This window comes from Haliaeetus leucocephalus, unplaced genomic scaffold (assembly GCF_000737465.1).
Source record: "Haliaeetus leucocephalus isolate CR32 unplaced genomic scaffold, Haliaeetus_leucocephalus-4.0 Scaffold143, whole genome shotgun sequence".
Classification (NCBI taxonomy): Eukaryota; Metazoa; Chordata; class Aves; order Accipitriformes; family Accipitridae; genus Haliaeetus; species Haliaeetus leucocephalus.
In genome coordinates, this window is record NW_010972579.1 from 2,543,385 (window position 1) to 2,566,888 (window position 23,504).

Consider the following 23,504-nt stretch of genomic DNA (forward strand, 5'->3'; position numbering starts at 1 on the left):
GCTGTATTACCTTAAAGCCCATGATAACATCTAACATTCCCCTACTGCTGGACTAAAAGTTACACAGTTAACTCCAAAATCATTAAATTCCAAAAAAAAAAACAAAACCCCCCCCCCCCCCCAAAAAAAAGAACCTCAACAAAACTTCTTAAAGTGAGAATATAGGAAAGACAACATGAGCAAACTCACCACATCTCATTCTTCCAGAATTTCACTTTTCCCTTGGGAAACACCCCCCCCCAGCAGCCGCACACAGAGCAAGGGCACACAGAAGGGAGCAGACTGCCTTTGTGTGCATCGCTGCCAGGCTAGCCCACCTACACCCAGCTGCTACCCATGCCTGCAGCGAGCCCAGGCAGAGGGGCACCGGGGAAGGGCAGCCCCGGTATGGCTGAGGAGCATAGAGGCTGAAGCCACAGCAGATGTGGCTAGCCTTGCACAGCTGTATGGTCAGAAGTAAATGTCTTTCCGTTATTGCAGCTTGCTTAGTCCCTTACTCCTGAAACGTCCACATTACCAAGTAGTTAAATTAATTCTCCTCTTAAGGCTTTGTATTCAGCTGTACTGTCAAAGGGACATTTTAGGAAGATGTTCCTGTGCAATCATGTCAGCTACTGGATTCAGTGAAAGAACAGCTTAAATTACTATACATGCAATTAACGTTCTGTAAACATTTTCAAGGCTTTCTACAGTCCTATCTCATTTCAATTTTAAAAACAGAAGAATGCCAGGAAGGGATTCAACTAGCATAAAAAGAAAAAAGAGAAAAAAAAAAATCTCTCATCCAAGCTATCAAAACTTTACAAATTTAAAATTTATTTCAGAACTTGAACATGTGCCAGACAACTGACTGGGGTCTCCTACAGATTAAGATTAAAAAAATTTTAAAAGAAATCTTTCAGTGTCACTGGCAACATAACATGGGTGGTAGATCACCAAGCAGCAGAGCAGCCATAAATTTTAGCACATCCCCATAGTTTTAGATGATTTAAGAACAATATATGTACCATCAGGGAACACAGCCATCAGTCTATGGTCTAAGACCAAGCTTCCCCAATTTACGTGGTATAGAAGAGGATGTAGAAGGAGTAACTAAGCAGCACCACAGACCTGTGGTCCACCAGATCTTTTGACTAAAACATAATACCTTATAGCCCGGAGCACTGGAGAAACAAACCAAGCGTAACTGCATGGAGTATATAAAAATATGGCACTCCAACAATGGGGGGTGGGGGGAGGGGAGGAGGGGGAATAGAGAGTGAAAGACTTCCTAAGGAAGCCTTCTTTTATAAGCTTCTTCCTAAGGAACCCTTCTTTTATAGCTGATTTGGCTCTTCTGCTTAAAAAACAATGTTGGTAAAAGTTAAAACCATGACATTAAAGTCAAAAAAATCTAGCCAGAATTTGTGATTTTTTTTAATTTTCTGGCAATCAGCTTTAGGCAGAAGAGTAACTAAAAACTATCCCTCAGCACTGATTTTCAACATTTTTCAATTAAGATTTTGAAATGGAGTAGGAATCCACCACACCCTCCTGATCCTTGCTCTTCCACAAAGCCTTTACAATCAGAAACAGAAAACAAGCAAACAGCTTAACCCTGTTCTAAAGGAAAAAAAGTTTGATCTAATCTTTCAACATCAGAAGAACTAGCATATTGTATTCTTCAATTATTTTTAGCCTTTAAAGTGCACTTCATATTACTTTTTAGAGTAGCATAAAGCAAACATGGCATCACTACTGCAATATCCTCCTGGCCAAGGAGCAGAAACAAATTTCACAGCCGAAGCAAAGGGAACTCTGAGGCTGCAGCCACCCACCAGGTGGGAGATCCCTACCTCTGCTCTCTTAGCAAAACTGTTCCTGAGCACATCGAGAGAGTTTTTGAGAATGAAATGGAAATACCCACCCTGCTGAAACTCCCTGCATGTCAGCAAGCCCTGAGTGCAGCTTTTTGTAGCCCTTCTGAAAGGTGCATCAGCTCTCAGACAGGATCTCACGACTGCAGATGCTACCTCCTCCCGTGCAACGGGTACAATAAGCCAGAATACTCCTTTTTCTTTCCACCGTAAGACAACACAACTTACAAAACCTCAGAAATGGCAAATGTCATGTCTCACTTAAACGTAACACCAGCTGACCCAATCTATCTAGGTATTTATCACAGAGGAAGAATCATACCTTCATTAAGTTTCCATTCCACCCACTCCATACTACATATTAAAAACGTCAGGTTTGCATGCCCGAACAGGAACCACTATCACTCCTACCAAGTACAATTTTCAGGGAAGCATAACCAGTAAATCAAGTAATAATTGTGAAAGCAACCCACATAAAGCAGATGCAAATTAAGGAAAACTTCCTTTTTTAAAACTACTTACTCCGTACTTGTTTAATAACAGGTTTCATAGGTTCCAGCCAAATCTGAAATTAAAGAAAAAAAAAAAAATTACAAACTGACATTTGTATTTGAATGCAATATGAAAACATCAAAAGTAAATTCAAATAAAGCAGTAATTTATGAGTATACATTTCTTCCTCACTGCAGTAATGCAGCAATTCCTTTGCTTTAAAAAAAGTGTACTTATCTATTTGTACTGACATTTATCATGCATCAATAGAAAAACCACTGATCCATGCTTAAAGTTCATCTGGACAGAAGAAGAGCCAAGTCAGCAAAAGCACACCATCACTGCCAAGAAGACAGAAATCATGCCAAAACACACGACCGTAGACAGGAGCCAGGCTACAGAGTTACAGAAGGTCTGGAGAACATGACAAGGTCCAACTTTTTTTGCCTTTCATGCTTTGTCCATCTCTCTTACTTACCTACTTAAGGTTTTTTTACTCGATATTAATTTCCCACAAATTTCTCTCTTTTGACAAGCACATTTTTAAAGAAAGACTACTGTTGTTCTTGTAAAAGGAGTATCCATAAAATTAAAGCAAAGTATTCCGGATGTTCAACTTTTCCCCATGACTCCAAACAAAAAATTGTAACAAGACAATTATGTTTGATCTTTACTAGTTACTTCTCTGAGAGAGTGCTGAGGATCTTAAGAACCTTATTAGGTGCAGAAACACTTTGGATGCTTTGCAGAAGAAACGGAAACTAAACAAGCTTTACTGTATTTCCTTAGCTCAAGAGCAGCGTGTATTAGTGCTATTAGCATTCTCTATGTTCTCAGTCATATTTTCTGTGTGCAAGTCCAAAAACTAGAAAAAGTAATAAAAAAAAACCAATGAAGACACAATTTTTGGAAACATTTTTTCATTTCGAAGCCACATTGTCCTCTTCGCAAGGTACAGGATAAGCGACTAGGAGACTCACAGAGTGTCAGTATTTATCTAGATCAATGATTTAAAAAACTTGCAGGTCTATATGTCTGCTGAGGTTTCTATTTCTTAGAAAGAGGTTCATAATGGCCCTTCAGGGAAATTAATTGAAGACTGAATTAACTGAAGAAAAATATGAACACTACCAAAATTACACATTGTAATACAATTTTATAAGCGCTCCACAGACTACACTTTGAGTTGATGTTTCCCGTTTCAGAAGGAGGATTTTATCTATGTCCCTGAAGGCAGAAACATCAGCAACTATTTAACTGCTTTATAGGTTTTTTGAGATTTAACAAGGAATAGAATGTGATTCCTCCCCTCTGCTTTATTAGTTGTTGTTGCTCTGGTGAGCGAAGCAGATTTCAAGAATCAAAGAGACAATCCTACAGGAGACTCCAGCAGACTTTGAAACTTTTGACACTCAAGCAGCTTCGTTCACCCAACCTTTTTATTATACCAAATTCATCAGGGAAGTGTACATACCCAATACGACTGGATGTTCTGGAACTCAATCCCAAAGTAGTCCGATTCAATCAAATTCAGGTGCTTGTAAACTTCTGTCAGTAATGTCTGGCCATAATATTTTGACTAAGGAAGTAAAAAAAAAAAAAAAAATACAGTGAGATTAATATGAATAAGTTTACAGCAAATTAAAAAAAAAATTATGGCATCTTTAGAAACTGTAGAAAAAGATCTCAAAAGTTTTTCCACATCATTCTTGTCACTTTAACACGCAAACATCCAATATACAGGCACAGGTCCATACAAACAATTTCCACAGAACCAGAGGAACTCCAGCTGGAAGGGGCCACTGGAGGTCATCTACGTCCAACCTCCTGCTCAAAGCAGGGTCAGCCATGAGACCAGACTAGATCAGCTGCAAACTATTTGCAGCTCCTTCAATAAACCAGCACCATTTATTTGTGTAGCTGGACGGTGTGGCTCTCCCCGAGCTGCAGCAGACTGAAGCAGGGGCTGCCAAAATCCTGCTCACATGCACACCTCCTCGCTCTTGCCAACACCAGGGACCACGCAGCCATGCACAACTTGCACACCAGCAAGACTTGCAAACATATGCAGATGCTCTAAGCAGGCCCAAGACAGCCAAGGAAGGCTGGCAGAGGGCAGTTTGCGCCCAACCAGGATTTATCCCTGACCTAGGAAGCACTGGCCAGCCCCGCAGGAGAGCAAGAGCTGTGCAAGCAGGACTTTACAGGGCCAGGCTGACCACTGCCAGGGATCACATCGACTGAGTGGAGGCTGCTTATCACAGCACATGCAAGGCCTTTGCTGACAGAACTAGAACTCATCTTCTACAAAGGAACATCCTTCAAAAACCCTAACCCTAACTTTTTTCTTGTAAGTGTTCAAGAAAACCCAAGGTGATAGTATTTATTCTGTTAACTAACAAATAAACAGGAAGGCTATAGTTCCCTGCCAAAGAAAGCAGTGGGAACCCAAACACCCTCTCTCATACCATGCTTTCTGTGTACTCATTTGCAATGAATCCCTCCCTCAAGAAACCCAATCACTAACCCTTTTCGCAGTCAAGTTAGGCACAAAGCCACGAAGCAAACATCAGCAGTAAGTGGCTACGGTAACACAGGAGAAAACGGGAAACTTTCATAGCACACCCAAAACAACTATGCTTGGGTCTGCTTATTAAAACATATGAGCTTGCTCTCAGCATCTATTATTGCATGACTGTAGCAGCCACCACAAGAAAAATAGCATTTATGAACCCACACATTAGTGCATGAAAAGAATTCAAAGGGCTTTCGCATCGCTCGGTACCTGTTCTAGCAACGCACAAAAGCTAGCAGGACAGCTAGTGTAGGCTGCAGAAGGAGGTAGCATGGCCACTGATATCCATGTTCTACCTTGGACCGTGGAAGTGATCCTGCAACTGCAGCGACAGGGTCTGGCATCCCTCTGGTCAGCCGGGTGGTCCGACAGAACGCACCTCGGGTATTCACGCCACCAAGGACTTGTTTATTTGGAAAAGTCGGAGTGCCGGAAGACTATGACTTTCCCATCAAAGCAGGCACAAAGTTCTGTAATTGGCTCTTTAAACTCAGAACAGTGTCTCTTTTAAAAGTATAAGGCATTATAATAAATTAGTAAAAGAATAATTTAATAAAATGTGGAAATGAAAATATCTAACAGAAAGAATGGGCCACTAGGTTAAAATAAAGAGGGTTTAAAAAAGTAAAAAAGATGGTGAAAGTTGGGGAAATTTTTTCACATTACTGGGATGTATAAAAATTCAAGAGTAATTGCTTCTTACAGGAAAAAGAGATTAATTGTCGATGTTTTTAGAACCGTGCAATTTAGCTAAATACCTCTGTACTACTTAAAAAAAAACAACCAACAAACTTCAGTGAGAAAAAGTATGGCAGCTCTGCAGTACTGCAAATCTGAAATAGCTTTGGTAATTGCACTGCTGTGAATGGAGCTGACTGAATCCAACGCTATAAACAAGGAGGAAAGTAGAGAAACAGAAAGACAGAGAATGACATGAGATCAGCTCATCCTTCTCATTCATGCTTTCACAAGTCACGGTTATCTATATGGGCAAACATGGCTGTGAAGCATAGGTCAGGTGAATTCACCTGGTACAAACACCACTCATTCATAAAGTTTCTTGGTATCATGCTGGATCAGGCCACTGACACTGAAACACCCACATAAACCTGCAAGTCAGGAGAAATGATCCAGTTCTTCATCACTTCAGTGGATACAGAGATGCCTGGTTGGGAGATGACACAGTATGGTGAGGAGCAGCGCTCTCCTCTTTTTCTGGACAAGTTTTGTGACGTCTAAAAGGGCATTTTCTTCATAAGAAACACAGTTGATTTTTTTTTCTTTTTTTTTTTTTAGCCAAAATCTGTGCTTGCAGAAGACTCTGTGGGTATGGGTTTTGTTTTTTTAAATGATGACAATGAAACAAGGAATGATACAGGTAATGGTAAGCCACATCTTCAGTAAATAAAATTCTTGCTCTTCTGTCTACAGGCGTTACAGACTGCTTGCCACAGGACACACATGCTCCTGGAGAAATGCATTTTGAAAACTGAATTTTTAACTCTCAAATGAAATACATTTCTTGCTTTGCACTTGTGAATAAATCTTAAAATAGTAACAAAAGAAGAAAATATCCTTAACTATAGTAGGACCCTTTTTTTTTTTTAAACAGAAGAAAATACCCTTAAATATAGTAAGGCCTTTTTTTTTTTTTAAAGGTACAGATACACATGTATGTATTTATTATTGTATTGTATTGTAGAACTGCACCACAGATTTGAGAAAGGAGTACTTTTTAGCCAGTGGTATTTGCGGGGATGCAGCTATACACTGACCAACATCTATACTTCCATCTGCAGAAGATGGGACACGCCAGCCTGCCGTTTCACAGATAGATCTGTTAACCTCTAGAAGCCATGGACCAGGAGATGTCCTGTGACCCCAAGTTTTCAATTTCTCATTTGTGAAATAAGCAGTAATTCTGGTTCCAACCACCATCTGTTAGAATCAATAAACTTGGATTAGCTTGTGAAAGATGTCTGGTAACAGTTAGACAAGTTTTATAGTCAGTGTGCTATGTTGATTAAGGAAACTGTGTCCTGTCCATGGCTAGTCATATACGGCCATTAAAATTATCCCAATCAGATTGTAATACACAACTTTCTCCCATGCACGGCATTTAAACTGAGTTACGCCTCTGCAGCTCCACCAAGCTCCATGCCCGATGACAGCCCAGCTGCCTTCATTTCTTGCCAAAAGGGAGGCTGTATGGCATACACGCCCCTGGCACCTCTCTCCTTCCACTGTCGAGCCTGTGCTCCCTTCAAGAGAAACTGGAGATGAAGAAATTAAGATGGTAAGAGCTGGGAGCACTTTGCAACTGATTAAATTATAAAGGTGCCATTCAAATGTTAAAAGTGTAAAATTATTTTGACTGGGCCATCAACTATAACTTTGGGTGTCATTTACAATAATACGTTACGAAAAGCCTCATTCTAAGCTGAATGTGATTTCATAGTACTTCCTTCAAAGTATAAAGCAACAATAACAATGCCACATTTTAAAAGAACAGTATTAACTTAATTTGATTTTATTTTTAAATTAAAATTGGTTACAAAAGCTTGAGACAGAACACAATCTTTTATTATCATTATGTCTCAAATGCTGTTGGAAGACTCTTCTTAGAGCTACTTAGTTCCTCAAATTGTTTGTTACACTTATAACCATCCTTTCCAAAAAGCTTCTTTAACATTTTGAAGTTGACAAAAATGAAAGTTATATAGCAGGTAGCTCCATGTCATTGTTTAATCTGGATAAAAGCAGCACAAAGCAAAATCTTTTAAGTAATTACTTAATTACTGCAATTTTGATGTCAGGGCAAGAAGCTGCATGAATGCATTTCAGAAAGGTCCCGTTTTCAATACAAATCCACAACACGGCATACTTTCCATTCCAAACTTCTCAATTACTCTTTATATGCTGCCAAGACGACTACTGATATTACTGAATTACTGAATTATTCCACATAAAGAGAAAAAAAAAATACACGGTAAAAAAAAATTAAATAGACAGCTAACAAAAGCTTTCCCTAGTGACCCTGCTCTAACTGTACTACAGACTATTTTAACAAGTCATCATTAGAAGAATGTTCAGTACAATAGATTTTTTTTCCAAATCAATTTGAATATTCAGATCAAGCTTGAAAAGATCCCTCAGAGCTGTGCAAGCAGGGTAATCTGACAGGCGGTGATGCTACGGAGGGCCCTGCACTGGCAAAACACCAGCGTGGCAATCCGCTGCCCGCACGCAGCAGGAGTAACACCTCCAGAACAGGCTCAGTGCTAAGCCAGCATCAGGCAGGAACAGAAATTAGTAGGAACAAACATTTTAAGCTGAAGTTTCTTGACTGAAGGAGGTATCTATATTGTTTACTCAGCCAGAAAAGTAAACATATTCAATGTTAGCAATTTTTAGGACAGAGAAGTAAAATATAAGTAATAAGAAAAAGTTGGAACGACAGCTATTTTTGTTTTATCATCCCAACTGCTATTTCCTATTTTCTCAAATATCACTACCTACATGGCAGAACCTTCCTCTTCCGTAACGTTTTAGCTTAGGAAGACAGAAAAACAAACTAGGAATGCACAGCCTATGTTTTTCAGTTGACCATAGTTCAGTATTATCGAAATCAATTCTTCCTCAGTAACTCCCAAATATGTCTTCCAGTACATCTTAACTTTCTGCTTCCACGTATCTTAACTTAAAAACAAAAAAAACCAAGTCTTTTCATAATGAGTAGTATACTCATATTCCAAAACAGACAAACTGCCCTTGCTCAAACTTTCCAAAAATGAAATCCACATTTGGCTGCAGTTAGGCTGGGCGGGGGGGGGCAGAGGGGAAATCCATCCAAAAGCCAAGAGTTTGGAAAAAACGAAGAGTTACAAAGCAGAGGTATAGAACGGAAACTCTTGTGCAGCCAGAGCTGGAGGAGCCACTAGCCCCAATTTCAGCGAACACCAGCTGACCTTGGATTTTGTGTTACAGAAATCTGCAACTGCCGGGAAACCAAATCCTCCAGTAAACAGTGTATCTGCGTGAGAGGAAGAAGTTTATATTTGACATCATCACTGACAAGTGGCCAACATGGAGCACCCCACAAGCAAAGAGAAGCGCACACATGAAAAGTAATCTGAACTGATTGAAATAAAGACCCCTTCACCATTCACAGATTTTTTTTTTCTTTTCATGTACTTTAGTGGTCTTCCTAAAGAAAAAGTGATTTCTCATCTTTTGGCAAATTAAAAAAAATTACAATCGGCAACTAAACATAGTATTTACACTAGACTTGTTACTTCCTTTCTTAACCAGAAATATACAAACATTTCAGTGAGTTTATAGCTCTGTTCATCTACAGCCCTTCTGTAATCTGTTAGATCTCTGTCCAAATGCAAAGCGAGACATAAAAAACACCTTCAAAACTCCCTATTAATAACTATCATTAATGCCACATATAAACAAAACCTGCATTTATGAATACAGGGTGTACATTTAAACCACATTTATTAGAAAGAAGGAAATAATATAAGATGGCAAGGAATACCATTCATTAACTTTTTGTTTTCATGGCTAAAACAAGATGACCTTACAGCTCCATATCAAGTTTTTAACCAGCAAACTGGAAGAGTAAGAAATAACTGTCTTCTTTTTCAGTACTTTATTAGTTTCTTCAATTTTGATTGGAACAAGTAACTCAAATGAAAACGGTCCCTGCCTCCCCACAAAAATGGGTACCTGGTAACAACACACATATCAACGTCTGGTTTCATGTGCTCAGCCAAATACTGCTTAAATACTATTTCATTTTGATTATCTGAACATTAAACAGTAACTTTCAGCTTCAGTTATTCCAATTTTTCTTTAAATATATATATTTGTTTTATTCATTCTTACATAGTGACAGGTCCCAACTACAGGTTATTTTACTAAGACAACACCAGAAAGAGTTTGTAGTGCATTTAACAATTTATAGAGCATTGGACGCACAGCCTGTGATGTCAGGGGATTTGACTCCTTGTACAAGGTCCTCCGCGCTGCTGCACACCTCTGCAGTCCCCACCTGCCACTTACTGAAGATGACAATCCTGACCTCTTCCAGAATTGGGTCAAGAGCTACAGGAGTCAACCCAGCACATAAGCTTTGTGAAACTTCTCCCAATTTTCCACCCTAGTCACTGGCGTGAACTATTTTTTTTTTTAAAAAAACAACAACTTTTTTCCCACCCGAGGGAGCACAGTCCAGCTGCCAGGGCACTACTGGAGGTCTCCCATTTGCAGCAGCAGCCTTTCTACGTGGCGCTGGGAGAACCCCCAGCTCCTCCCGGCTCACTCCAAGGAAGCCGAACCCATTGCCAGACCTCATTTCCCATGCCTGCTGCCTGCACCTTCACCGTGCCAGCAGGGCAGCTGCTGGACACTGGAAAGCACCACCATTGGTGCAACATCCAACAAACATCCATATCCACCTCAAGCTGCAGCCGCATGGCATTTCTTATTTCACGGTCACAGACTGAACTCTGGGAATACACCGCCACCCTGAAAACAATTTTGTAACTTCTTCACAAATTCAGATAGCGTACATTTTCACCGTGAAAATGTACTTCTGTTTTCTAAATATTGTGCATCATGGTATTTCTACATGGCGTTGAAATCCAATTTACTCAAATATGGAAGCTGCAAAAACAAATACAAATTTCTGAGCTATTTTAAGTTACATTATTACACTGCATATTGGGCATAATTTTTTGTTTTAAAAAAAATTGTAAGACCCCCCCCCCCCCAGATTTTTTGTCCTAAGATTTCAGTGGTTGGTTTTGTTGTGGGTCAGGTTTTTTTAAACAGAATCCACAGCCAGACAAATTTTTCTAGAAATGTAAGCCTCTGGCTCATTTAATTAAGGTTAGCTTTAAAACCTGTGATCATTTAAAGGTTCAAGCAGTGTTAAAGCACTTCACTGCCAAATGAACCAGCTCTACCCAACAAACATGCTTTTCCAGAGTGGCTAGACCTGCTGGATGCCTGAAAGTAGGAAAACAATAATTTGTTGACATGGGAAAAGATCCCCAAGAGGGAGGGAATTATGTGAACGAGATTGGGAAATGTATACTTAGGTAGACTGCATGCAGAGACAAAAAATGGTCCCAAGTTCCAAAAGCGCTCTCATGCTGAAATACCTGGAGCACTTGAAATAAAACACACTGTGCTCAGAGGAAAACAAAAAGGCATCACGGTTAAGCATTCAACCAACATGTGGTCCCCAAAGCACTATATACAAACAGCACACAGAATCAAGCAGAAATTCTCAGTCGCTTTCATTACCTGGAGTGAAAATACAAACATGCACCCCCCAATACCTCTGCTTCATACACTGCTTTAGACCACCTGGGGAAGAGGTAAGTCACCTAAATTAAAACCCTGGACCTCATCACTGCAAAGAGTTTCGCAGGACACTACTGACTGACGATTTGGCACCAGAGTTAATGCTTGCGAATCATCAAACATTCAGCCGACAGAGGTGACAGTATCACTGAAAGCAGCGGCTTTGGGGTGGCTGATCCCATGCAGACGCGAAGATCGTGGCAGTGGAAATGCCAGAAAACTCCGCTAACGCTGATGCTGGGGCTTTTTTTACAACACATACTATTTCAAATAATCTACAAAGGGCCAGAGCAACACCACACCAACAGCCCTCCTCAAACATCGAGGGCACACTTGAAAGGGCTCAGCCTCATCAGCATGCTACATTAAGTAACTGCACTATTTCAAGCCTTTAAACAACTTGGCGGCTGAAATAACCAAGGACAGATACAAGTGCCTAGTTATAAAAATGGCCTGCTGTCAAAATGGGCAGCATGCCATTTATAGCCATTCTCAAAAAAAGCCTTTTTCCACTTCAAGAAATTAAGGTTCATAACAGAATGTCTAAGCACCTACTTTGTTCATGCAAGCTGTACAACAGTATAATAAAGCTAAGAAACTACAAGTTAGGAGGCTGATATCTCAATTCTCCCCCCTCCCCCAAACTTTGCTACAAGACCCTACACACTTGTGCGAACCACTGCATCTTCCTACACCTGCTCCCTCTAACGTGCCTGGCCACTTCACACATTTAGATTGTAGGTATTCTAGGAACTTGCACAGCATCATTTCATATGTGTGTATATGTATATAAATAAAACTCTATGTTTTTAAGTCATTTTAAACACAGACATTACTTTGCTTCCCTTTGTTCATTAAAAAATTACCAAAATTGCTAGTTTTTCTCCATTAATTATGCTTTTGCCTCAAAACCATCATCCATGCCCACATCAAACAGATTTGATCTAGGCTTTCCCTGTAAGGCGTTACAGTACTGCAGGTTGGCACACCGCTTTGAGGAAGCCCGCCCCAAGGAAAATAGTTTAAAGCATCAAGGAAATAAGATAGACACAAAGATTCTTTACACAAATTAGGTATTTTTACAGGAAAGGCCAAAGCTCTCTTCTGTTTTGCGCAAAACTGAAACGGTACCAGCTGTCCTATCACTCCCCACTGTACTTTGAGCAGAGCTTCGATACTATGGTGATGGGTTAATAAATAACTATAGACCAGATGAGATAAGGCCGAAGCTTTGTTAACTTCCCCCTTGCCAGCAGGAGTCTTTCCTACATCTCTGGCTTTGGGCTAGCTGCCCAAGAAGCAGGCTGAGAGGCACAGTGATGCTCGTCCTTCATTTCAGTTGAAGACACGTCAGACAGGCCTAACACAGAGTCTCTACAAAGTCCTCTTTCCTTTCTTTAAACTAATATGGGTATTTCACCACTCCCGTTTTGCGCGCAGGCTCCACCGAGTCCTGTGCCCAAGCCTTCTGCCATGGGTGGCCGACGGAGAACAGCAGCAGCTCAGGTAGCAGAGATGTCAAACACATCAGCTTGGATCTCGCTGCTGGCAAAGCAGGCCCGCAACTGAGTTCCCATCATTTCTCTTGCCTGAGCAGTGAGGAGGCATTAATAGTTAAAATACTTCATCTCCCATTCCTCTGCCACGAGGCTGGGAAGAAACAACTTCTTAAGCAATGTTTTCAACTCTGCTTTCACCATCACGAGAGCACTCCAAAACACATGCATGTGTGTAAAACCCAAGCACAGTGCTACAAACGCGTCAAAAAGGCATCACAAGTTCTACTACAAGTGAAAAGAGATTACTAAAGAGCAATACACTCCAATTTAGAGAGCCTGATTTCTGTTTCCCCTTGTTTCCTACCTGTGGGTTTCAACCATGCAGCTCAGGTCAGGGCAGCAGCACATGCAGAAGCTGCTGAAAGACTTCCAGGAGTGTCTCTGAACTCACAATACAGACTACTTGACAGCTCAATACTCTTTTTTTTTTCCCTTTCCTTTTCTTCTCAGTTTCTTATTTTTATTCATGAATGACTGCTCTGTCAGACAGATGGGTCTTCCCCCCCTCCACATCCAACATCACAGCCTTAAAATATAAATCTTTTACACTATGTATTGTCACCAGAGCAGTTTTTTAAGTATTCAATTTATATGGTCTCCCTCTTACACAAGTAGGCAACGTGACCCTTGCCAGAAAAGTGTTTTGTTGCAAGGAGAAACAGATGACACACAGGTATGCTTTTGCAACCTTGGTTATTTAAATGCACGTTCACAAGGCTTTGCTTCTCTAAACACAGCTGGGTACCAGGTGATCCCATCCTTGCTCAACATCAAGTCCCTTTTTTCAGTAGGCACTAACCTAAAATTTTTCCAAACTGCCTCTTAGCACACTGCATTTCTGTAGCTGTCTTTAGCTGACTGTGGGTTATTTCTTCGTTGGTTTGGTTTTTTCCCCTTTCAGGCTCTATATATTCTACAGAATTATCCATCTGTGGAACCAGCTTTGAATGTCATCCACACCCAGATGAGGCTTCCACAGAACTACCTTTTTTTTTTTTTTTTTGAATACAGCATTTCTTACAGTTATTTTGATAGAATGGCATAATAATTTCAACGGATTTTCACTATCCTTCATCACTAGGTTATGAAAAAAGAAATGAACAGCTGCATTCTGCAGGAGTGTTTAAGAAACTAACAGTATTTCCTTTATTAGTGATGACAACACATTATGTGAATTAGTAAGGAAGCTAACAGGTAACAGCTTTTTCTTTACAAGGTTGTATATCAGTTAATTCCTCTCAGGTGCCTTCTGAAGTAAGTACAAGAACCGTACCACTGCACATAAGCCAAGACCATGAAGTTATGCATTGGTTTGTTTACTTTATCGGATCTCATCCAGACAGAACAATTACAGGCAGAAAGTTCTCAGGTTTACAATAAATTAGAGAGCTTGAAAAGAGTTCAGCTTTACACCAACTCAGTGTTAAGCTAAGTAAATATGGCTCTTGTACCCTCAGTTCACTCTTCTGAACCCGTACAAGAGAAATTTTTCATTTATGCACTTCGTGTGGTGAAGCATACTCACTATAGTATATCACAGCCATACAAACAGTTACTAACTCAATCCATTACATTCATATTTCAAGGACTGTGATAACATTTGATCACCATGTTACTAAATGGTTTCTACGTTTTAAGTTACAATATGTGTATATAATAGACTTTTCATGCAGGAATATTCAGATTGTTTCTCCTTTGCTGCAGTATAAATCAATTTTCTTTTCACATAATAGGACACCTAATGTCGAGAGAACTGTAAAGTAGTAAATTGTTTTTATAATACAATTTAAGTTCACATCTTCCCTTAAAAAAAAAAACAAAACACACACCCCAAATGTCTCTCATAAAATGGCTGCATTTTTACCTTTCCCCACCCAATGCCACATTCCTACACAGCATCAAAAAAGTCAAGCCCCCAAACACAAAATAACAGGTCTAAAAAATATATAGTAGAATCAAACAGTATACAAACTGCAATGCTTCAATTACTTTCTTCTTAAACCCTATAATAACTTCAAATTTTAAATAGTGAATTACTAACTTGCTTTTCTGAGGTCAGACAAAAATAAGTCCTAAGGCAGCTTATTTGCCATATTTAGGAGAGTCAAACCGGAGCAATGACAAACATCTGGCTATGATTCTTTCTGGAATTCTGACCATTTCTTCCCAGCCAGGGAAGAAAAACACTGAGCTGACTAACAGAGAATCTTGATTCCTTCAGCATAGCGCTTAATAGGATTCAGAAGCAGCCTGTCCTCCCACTTCCCACATATTTAAGCTGTTAATACTTTTACAGCACAGAGGGGAAAAAGCCTTTATGAAAGGAAGGTCTAAGCAGGCGAAGGGAGAGCAAAGGAGAGGCAGGAGGGCAGCTATGCCAGAGCCTGGCTCTGACGGAGAGCTGGCAGCAGGCTGCCCCATCCTGCTGGAGAAGCTGCGGTGCCGTAACGCTGGCCACGCGCTCACAGTCCACCAGGGCTCGCAGTAAGGACAGCCTCTCTGAAATATCATTTCAGAGTAAATTTTTTTCGGTGCTCATGAGACGCTTTCCATTTTTAACAGAAGGACATTTCTTACTTAAAACTGCTCAACAGCAGCATTTTAAGCCATGTAATTTCTGCTTCAGCCCCAACTAAGTTCTTAGGGGTACTAACGCTACCATAAGAAGTTACTGATAAGCAGCATTTTTCAGTGTGCATGAGCTGAAAACACTCCCTCCAAACCACGGGATGTCACAAGGAATGTACAAGCTGTCAGATTGCTTCCTCCGCTGCCCCAAAAACCTCCCGCGGTCCCAGCCCAGCTCCTGATTTCAGGGCCCCCAACTGCAGCGAGTCACGGCCGCAGGCTCCCATGGCTGTTGGAAACAACAGGCATCTGAATTGGTGCCTTTTTCACGACACCTTTTCAATTACAGATGCCTGCAAACTCCACAGAAACCAGAATAACTAAACATAGTTATTCTAAGCATACTGGTGGAAAGCAACTTTGCACTTTTAATAATGCAGTTTGCATATTTAAATAAACAAAGGAAGAGTAATATAGGTGGCCAGCAAAGACAGCACCACTATTGGACAGAGTAATCATCAAGTAGCTGTTTTCAACTTAGTATAGAATAAGCCACTTAAATTTTATGGTAATACAACAGTAAGTTTCACAGGGTACATTAGTAAACTCCAAAACAGACATGAGCAGTGAGAGAACAATACCTAATAAGAAAATACAAGTGGGGAAAAACTAATCTTATTTGACTAGTCTGTTCTCATGAACAGCAGTGGAGTCAAGCGTTTCCCTCCCAGGCCACCCACTGGTGTCGGAAGGAGAGGGACACATCACACAGTGCCACAGGGATGCGGAACCAGCTCCGTCTTTCACGTACTTGGTAAGAAAATGAGAAAAAATACAACCACCTTCAAGAAACTGAGTCACACACAAGGAAACAACAGGCCTGGTAGAAATACAGAAAATAGGAAAAATGCCAACAAAATGAAAAGCATTTTCCTAAAGGGCCAGCTCCATGCTCCAAGGCACAAGAACGCTTGCACTAGCCTGACCCACGGAGAACAACTTCAGAGCATGGTGAGACTGCAGGACAAAACCCAAATCCCAAGACAAGTTAGTTGAAATCTAAGGCAAATTCCAACCAACATAAAGCTAACTCATATTATTAACATGCTTTATCAATAAGTTAGTTCATTATATTTAAAAAAGAAAGAACAGACTTGTGTACTTAAAGCAACCTGACAAAGAACATCATGAAAGAAAAAATTCTAGTTTAAGTTTTCCCACTGAGTAAAACAGGCAGGCAGACCCACCTGGTTTTGCTGAGTGCTAAGAACTGTGCTATGATTTTATGATGGCTATTACAGTTCTACAGAATGCATTCTCCAGTAGATGAAAATAGAGAAAAATTCAGCTGTAATATAATGCACAAGTATTTCTCACTCCCAAATTTTATTTTATGTTCAAGCAGAAGAAGAGGAAGTGCACGCAACTGAAGAGGTGCCAAGTTCTCTGCAAACAGAGTTTGGTAAACTTGAAGCATAACAATCTAAACTTCTTTTTCCAGGGCACTTCCTCATAGCATAGAGCATAATTCAAGTAAGAAAGCAAGCACGTATATTTCCTACATAAGGAACAACATATAGACCAAATATTAAACATCACGTTATGGCAGCAATGCCTTTACATGTCTTAGAAGCTACTGCAAAGAGAAAACTGGGTCAGAGAAGCAGACCTTACAGTCTGTCTGCCTACAGACCCCCCAAAAAAGTATTGCATTGGAGAAAGCACTGGAAGATGTTGCAAGTCTGGCCCCTTTCTTGTTGACTAAACCTGCTATTTCACTTACCGGGATTTTAAGCCAGCACCAGACTCTCACCTACCATCAGTACCACTCTCCTTCCAACTATGCCATGCAAAAAGACCCCTTGTTTCCTCTAACCCAGGTGCACATGCTGTACTCCATGTCTTTGACAGCCCATACGTCTGTCCCTGTTGTTAATACGCTTCTCTTCCAACTCTACTACAAATCAACACAAAAGCTTTCAGCAAGTATAAATCACAACTTCCAATACCCTAAATTCCTATAGCCTAAGTTGTCCTTTGTTGCAGCACATTTTATTGTCTTCCATAACCAGCATCAGACAAGTATAATTTTACCAAGTGGTCATTTTGGCAAATTAAACCCAGCCCAGGCCCTTCTACTTAACAGTCTGCCATATTTTTATGCTGATCAAAGGCCTCCAAGTTTAATCTCTTAAGAAAATTGGGAAAGCTGGCAGAACTTCTATTGTAAAGCCCTGATTACTTTGCAGTGTGCCCCTGGTCTGAATTAAATTGAATTTTCTGACCATTCATCTAGTAGTCTGCAAAACCACCCATTTGGACAGACTTAGCTTGGAGGGACAAGGACAGGTACCCTGTGATATGGCACAATGCAAGATTTGAACTGACTAAACAAGCTGGCCATAAAAAGGGACAAAAACACAACTCATGAAAATAATTGATGGTCCAGCCTAGCTTTGGATGGATATGTTTCATTCTCTTTTCTGTTTTGAGAGAGAAAGAAGAAACCATAAATACCCAATTTTCAGTTTTTTAAACTCTATAAAACATCTGAGCATTTCTCCATCCCCTAACATTCAAAACAGATTCCCTGGAGAGGAGCTCTGCCCCAGCATACTTTAAAGAATAGCTCCCTCTTACTGATTAATGAAATTTAGTTAGAAAGAAAACCTTACAGTACAGATGGTGAGAGTAGACAGAGACAGTGGGTTTTAGACAAAAGGCAGTGAAATGCAGCTATATCGAACTTCTAACACTGTTCTAGATACAACAATAACATGAAGGAAAGACTGTCCTTTCCTATTTTGTTCACATCCCATCCGTTATGCCACTTTGTCAGCTTCTTTACTTGCTCTTTAGTGAGTTAAAAAAGCAACAGGGAAGAGCTACCACACGAGAGTATCTACCAACACCGGCCAGGAGATAAGCAAGTGTTTTAAATGCATCTTGGAGAAAGGAGGGGATAACAAGGAAAAGCTGTATGGATTAAATCATTATTGTGGCTACTCTGTTTATCCCATATGGTTAAAACTGCTGATGTGGGTCATTTTAGGCAGCTTCGCAAGCAAGGCAGTACGGGGCTCCTGCGTCAGCTTCCCTACCGTGCTGCACAGAGAAGGCCCCTCTCCAGAAGCTGACCACTATGCCTAGTCAGTCTCTTCCACTTCTCTCAGTAAAAAGTTACTTCCCACAGTTCTTAAAGACAGAAGGGAAAATGATTTTAAGAGGGGAAAAAAAAAACAACGCCTTTTGCCATAAGCTACATCTCCATTAGAAGGCAGTGGCCCCTATGAGAAAGGCCTCGGTGTCCCACTACACTGAAAAACTATTGCTGACCTAATCAATAAACACAAAGCTCATGAAGCAGGTGATGAAGACAACACCATCTCTCATTTCCACACCCAGTGAAAAAAATTGCAAAAGCAAAGAGGAGCGGGCAAACAGCACTGCAATCAGTGCCTCAATCCCTCTAGGATAGCTCTTTAATCATGAATTTCTCTCATTGCTTTTTAAAAAAAAACATCTGTGCTAGCCCACACCACCTATTCAGCAAATGTGGCTGACTCTTCCTGATTCTCACCCTCAATCCCCAGGTTAAAAATTTCAATTTTCCATCACAAACAGCAGTCAGCAGTTACTGCTATCCCAGCAGTCCACCAAACAAATTAGGAGGCAGAGGGTTACAATTTAATACCTCATCCCTGTTTGCTATCATTTGCTACCTCATTTAGACAAAAATGAAAAGCGATGTAGGCAGTGTAATAGTAGGACTCCAATGCTACAGTTGCTGACTACAGACCTTTTTGTGCTTAATGCTCTACAGATGAACAAAGGATGACCCCTCCTCCTCACCGCTTACAAAATCAGGCAAAAGTTTCTCAGTTGTTCAGTTCCGACTGACCTCATAAAGAATAGTACAATGTTAACTACGGCCTCAGCACGCTAGCTGCCCAAATTCGGGTGTTTCTGTGGATGTCATAATCAGAGAGGGCTTTCCAGGTAAAAAGAGAAAACTAAGATAGTTCCTAATTATGGGAGACCTCTCATCATGATGGGTAAAAACAACAGCAACAACAACAAAGGTACTGCATTGTGGCCCAGTTAGGGGATGGAGCCAAGCACCTTCTTGCACGAGACTACAGGTAGGGCCCTGAAGGACCTTGAAAGCAGAGATAAGCAACCTACGTTTGAAGCTACAAAGACAGGGAGCCAGTGGAGCAATGCAAAACTGGTCAGGCAGTAGCAGCTGCTAGGAACAATGACTGAGTGGGTTGCCTCTTCCTGCAACATGCAAAACGGGTACATACTCAGCAAGACTGGAGAGGCTAAAGCCAACAAGAAGGTGATCACAACAACAAAGGAGTGAAACGAGGTGGTCTTGGATGGGATGAGTGTTAGCTGTTTAGTTAAACAGTACCATCCTAGAGATTGTACAGCATGCCTGCAGGAGATGGCCTGCTAAAGGAAATGAAGAAACTGGAGGTGAATAGAAACTACATTATTGGTCAGACAGATGAGACGGGAGTATGACTCACAGCTGTCAAAAAAAATAGTGTGAGCAAGGAATTTGTGGGTTTTTTACATGTCAAGCTTGATGTTGACACATAAATATCAAAACCAAGTTTCATCAGGCAAAGGCTGATTTTATTTAGAGCCAGGAGACAGTGAAGAGTTGAGACATCGTAAAGAACTGAGCCACAACTGAATTTGAATTTGATTGTAAGACTAGCGACGAAGTGCTGTAGGATAAGACTAGGGCTAAAGGATGAAGCTAAACCAGACCTGCAATGCAAGCCAGAGAGCAATGAACATAACTGGAAGGATATACAGTCAAGACTGTTTCAGCAGGCAAAGGAGAACCAGGTCAAGACAGTTTCAAAAAACAAGGTATTCTGAAAGCAGTGAACTGTACCAAGCAGAGGAGAACCGAGGGAGGGTGCTCAGAGGTTAGAGGACAGCAGAGAAACTAGCGCAGAGCTCCACGACAGGACTGCAGGGCCACCCGAGCATTGGTGAGCCTGAAGATGAAAAAGGATTCCGAGGTTGTCTGAGAGGCAAGTGTAGTCAAAGGATTTCCCATCAGCAGTAGATCAAAGACAATAAAGCAGGCTTTGACTGTGTCAGAAAGAGCCACATAAGAGTTATAAAGTAAGATGAAGAGGGTAAGGTTACTGAGGAAAGTGAAAGATTTGCATGAGAAGAGCAGACAGAGTTGGTACAAATATGACAAGGAAGAGAAGGAAAACATCTATGCTAATACACAGGAGATTTCTAATCATTGACTTCATGCAATAAAGCAGGAACTAGGAGTTATAAATTCTTTCTTGATTTTAACAGCTTACAGTAGACTTGCACCAATTTTCAAAATTACAGGCTTGGGGAGGGTTGCTTGGTTGTTTGGTGTTTTTTTTCTTTTCCTTTTTTTTTAAAATCAAAACACAAAAGCACCATCTACACCAATTTGAAAAAAAAAAAAAAATCAGACTTCAAAAGAACCAAAGTCAGCAGATTATTTTTTTTTAATATTCTAACATAATTTAAAAAAAAAAAAAGCTTTTGTGTTCTATGCAGTAAATGAGGGATGGATGGGTTTGCTGTACCTTCTGTGTCCTCAGGTAGGGGGATACAGGCACAGCCTCACACTTAACAAAACGAAACAAAAAAAAAAAAAATCAGATTTCATGTTTGAAAGTTGAACAGCTGGATGGCAATCTGTAGAAGACATCCCCAAAAGCCACTTTTTCTTCAGAGCTCCATAGACATCTTTTTCACTCTATTTGGAAAAACCTGCTTAAGTCTATGCAAGAAACTAAGGCTACAACTGCTAATTATAAAGTCAATTTGATACTAATGTAGAATATCTGATAGCTAAGTACCTTCACTAGAATAGAGCTCTTTTCTAACAACAGATCTTTAGGCAAGCTAAAATTAAAATCTGAGGTTAATGTTGAGAATGAAACAAGAATATGAAGAACAAAAATTTTTGATTGTTTAAAAACAGAACAACCCCAATTTGAGTTTCTTAAGGCAGATTTCCCCAATTGCTAAGTAAGCCTAGTTTTAAATACAAATTTTCAGAAACACTGCCACCCCTCTGGTGCCTCCCTCCCAAAGTGCGGCAACAAGCAAAAACTTCCAAATAGGAGCAAGTTTACTTGAAGAGGATACAAACCATTAAAATAATTAATAAAAAGTAGTAAGTAAAAAAACCTCTTCTGCTCTCCCAGCTGCCAGATCGACAAAGCTGCATGTGGCTCAGGGAGCAAGAACAGTTTGGCAGAAAATAGATGGTGTTCCCCCAAAGCAAATAACAGTTAAAGCTTCTTGTTACAGTATGTGCTTGTATTTAAAGTCTGTTAAAAACCCAAAACATCCATTATACTTTTAAGATTTTAAAAAACAAGATGTGCTACTCATTTAACTACTTGTAAGTATGTAAAATCCCTACAGGAATCTTTATTCAGACACTGCCTCAAAATGCCCCAGCTCTGTACAGTAGCACATCCTGTGAGCTTTACATTATCAAAGGCTAAGTGTACCTGAAATCAGGTTTAAACCTCTCTTACCTCAATGTCAAGTACTTCCACCGTGTTGTCCAACATCTTTATTTTGATCGGTAGGTCCCGCTCATGTGTTTTGGCAGGCGATGATGCCATTGCAGTAGAGAGGTTCTGTCCTGGCTCCAAGGTACTCACTCCTGTGGTCTTTTGGACACCCAAACGAGAGCCAGGAGTCTGCAGGACTCTGTATGTTCCTTCTATCTCTCCCATCTTTCAACAGCAAGCAGAGTCTAAAGAAACCTGGAAGAAAATAGAGGATTACAGCCTGAAAGATAGTTTTCCACCGATATCCCATATGAAAATGCTACCCACCGAAACACAGTCACACACAAAGTCCTTATCTAATGCTCTTCATCCTGCTATCAAAACCAATAATAAAGTTGATGAAACTCTGGTCAAAAATCCAGCTGCTGGGAAGAAAGATAAGTGGCAAAAAAAAAATAACTCTTCCAAAACACAGTTAGGAAATAGGATACTCAAACCTGCGCCCTCCACCCTCCTTACACACTGACATTTTAATTTCCAGTTAACTTTTCTGCCAATTTACCTCCCTAAACCAGGTCACCACAGTACGAACACTGCTGACAGCACAAGAAAAGCCACCTGGAGCAGGCCATGGAGGGAAAGACAGGACTCTGCCTTTCACTGGTACCTAGCCCTCCCATTGACTTTGCTACAATATCGGACCACACCCCGAAATAACAGGAACAATTAACTTTCTTCATCCCCCAAAATGATGACTCATGCAAAACCGTAACTACTCCAACCAATGCTGGCAGCTCAGAGCCTTCGTAATGCAGATTTCTGCTGCAGATAACAGTTCTTCACCTTATTAGCAAACCTGCACTGTACCCAGACTAAGTCAGTGGGCAAAAACCTCAATTACAAACATCTACGCTAGTTCAGGTAGACCAACTCCTACATTGTGATCCTTACTTTCATGGTTTCATGGCAGTTGTTACAGAGCAAATGTTTAATTTGACATGGAGAAAAAAAAAAATGTGTGCCTCTCTCTGCCTCTCCTGTACCACAGGAACAGTGGCAACATTTGCACCTGGATCGCAGCAGGGTCTACGTGAATGCGAGGCATGTGTGCTCAGGATGCAATGCACCCAACAAAGCCACTGCCCCACGCTCACCACTGGCACGAAGTATTTGGCAACAACGTGCAAGGCGCTCAGCAGAAATGCACATGGAAACCGATAGGCTCCTTGGTGCTTTTGGTTGCATTTCCCAAATACCATGCTATGTCTGAACAATCAAAAGTATGTGGTTACTGACGCTGGGACAGCCTTCGCGTGGCCACCACACTACAAAAAATTCAATGAAGTGTTAGATTATTGTTTTGTAATAAACGTGTTTTGTCTAAAAAGGAGAGAGGCAGATCATGAAAACATTCCTTTGTCCCTCTACGCTTTGAGTAGGTAGGCAACCCGCTCTGTGGATTCAAACGGAGCCAGCCTTACATGTTGTTAAAAATTTGGGGGGGGGGGGGGGGGGGGGGGGTGTCGATAGC

General features: G+C 40.6%; 1 protein-coding gene across 1 annotated transcript in view; it reads right to left on the bottom strand.

The window, feature by feature from the left end:
- FARP2 (FERM, RhoGEF and pleckstrin domain protein 2) overlaps positions 1-23,504 on the bottom strand; it is a 79,314-nt gene that overhangs the window by 53,406 nt on the left and 2,404 nt on the right. Inside the window, exons 2-4 of the mRNA XM_010561246.1 lie at positions 21,995-22,228; positions 3,823-3,927; positions 2,379-2,421 (exon numbers count right to left, since the gene is read on the bottom strand). Coding sequence (XP_010559548.1) covers positions 2,379-2,421; positions 3,823-3,927; positions 21,995-22,198 — 352 coding nt within the window. The 5' untranslated portion in view covers positions 22,199-22,228. The remainder of the gene's footprint in view (positions 1-2,378; positions 2,422-3,822; positions 3,928-21,994; positions 22,229-23,504) is intronic.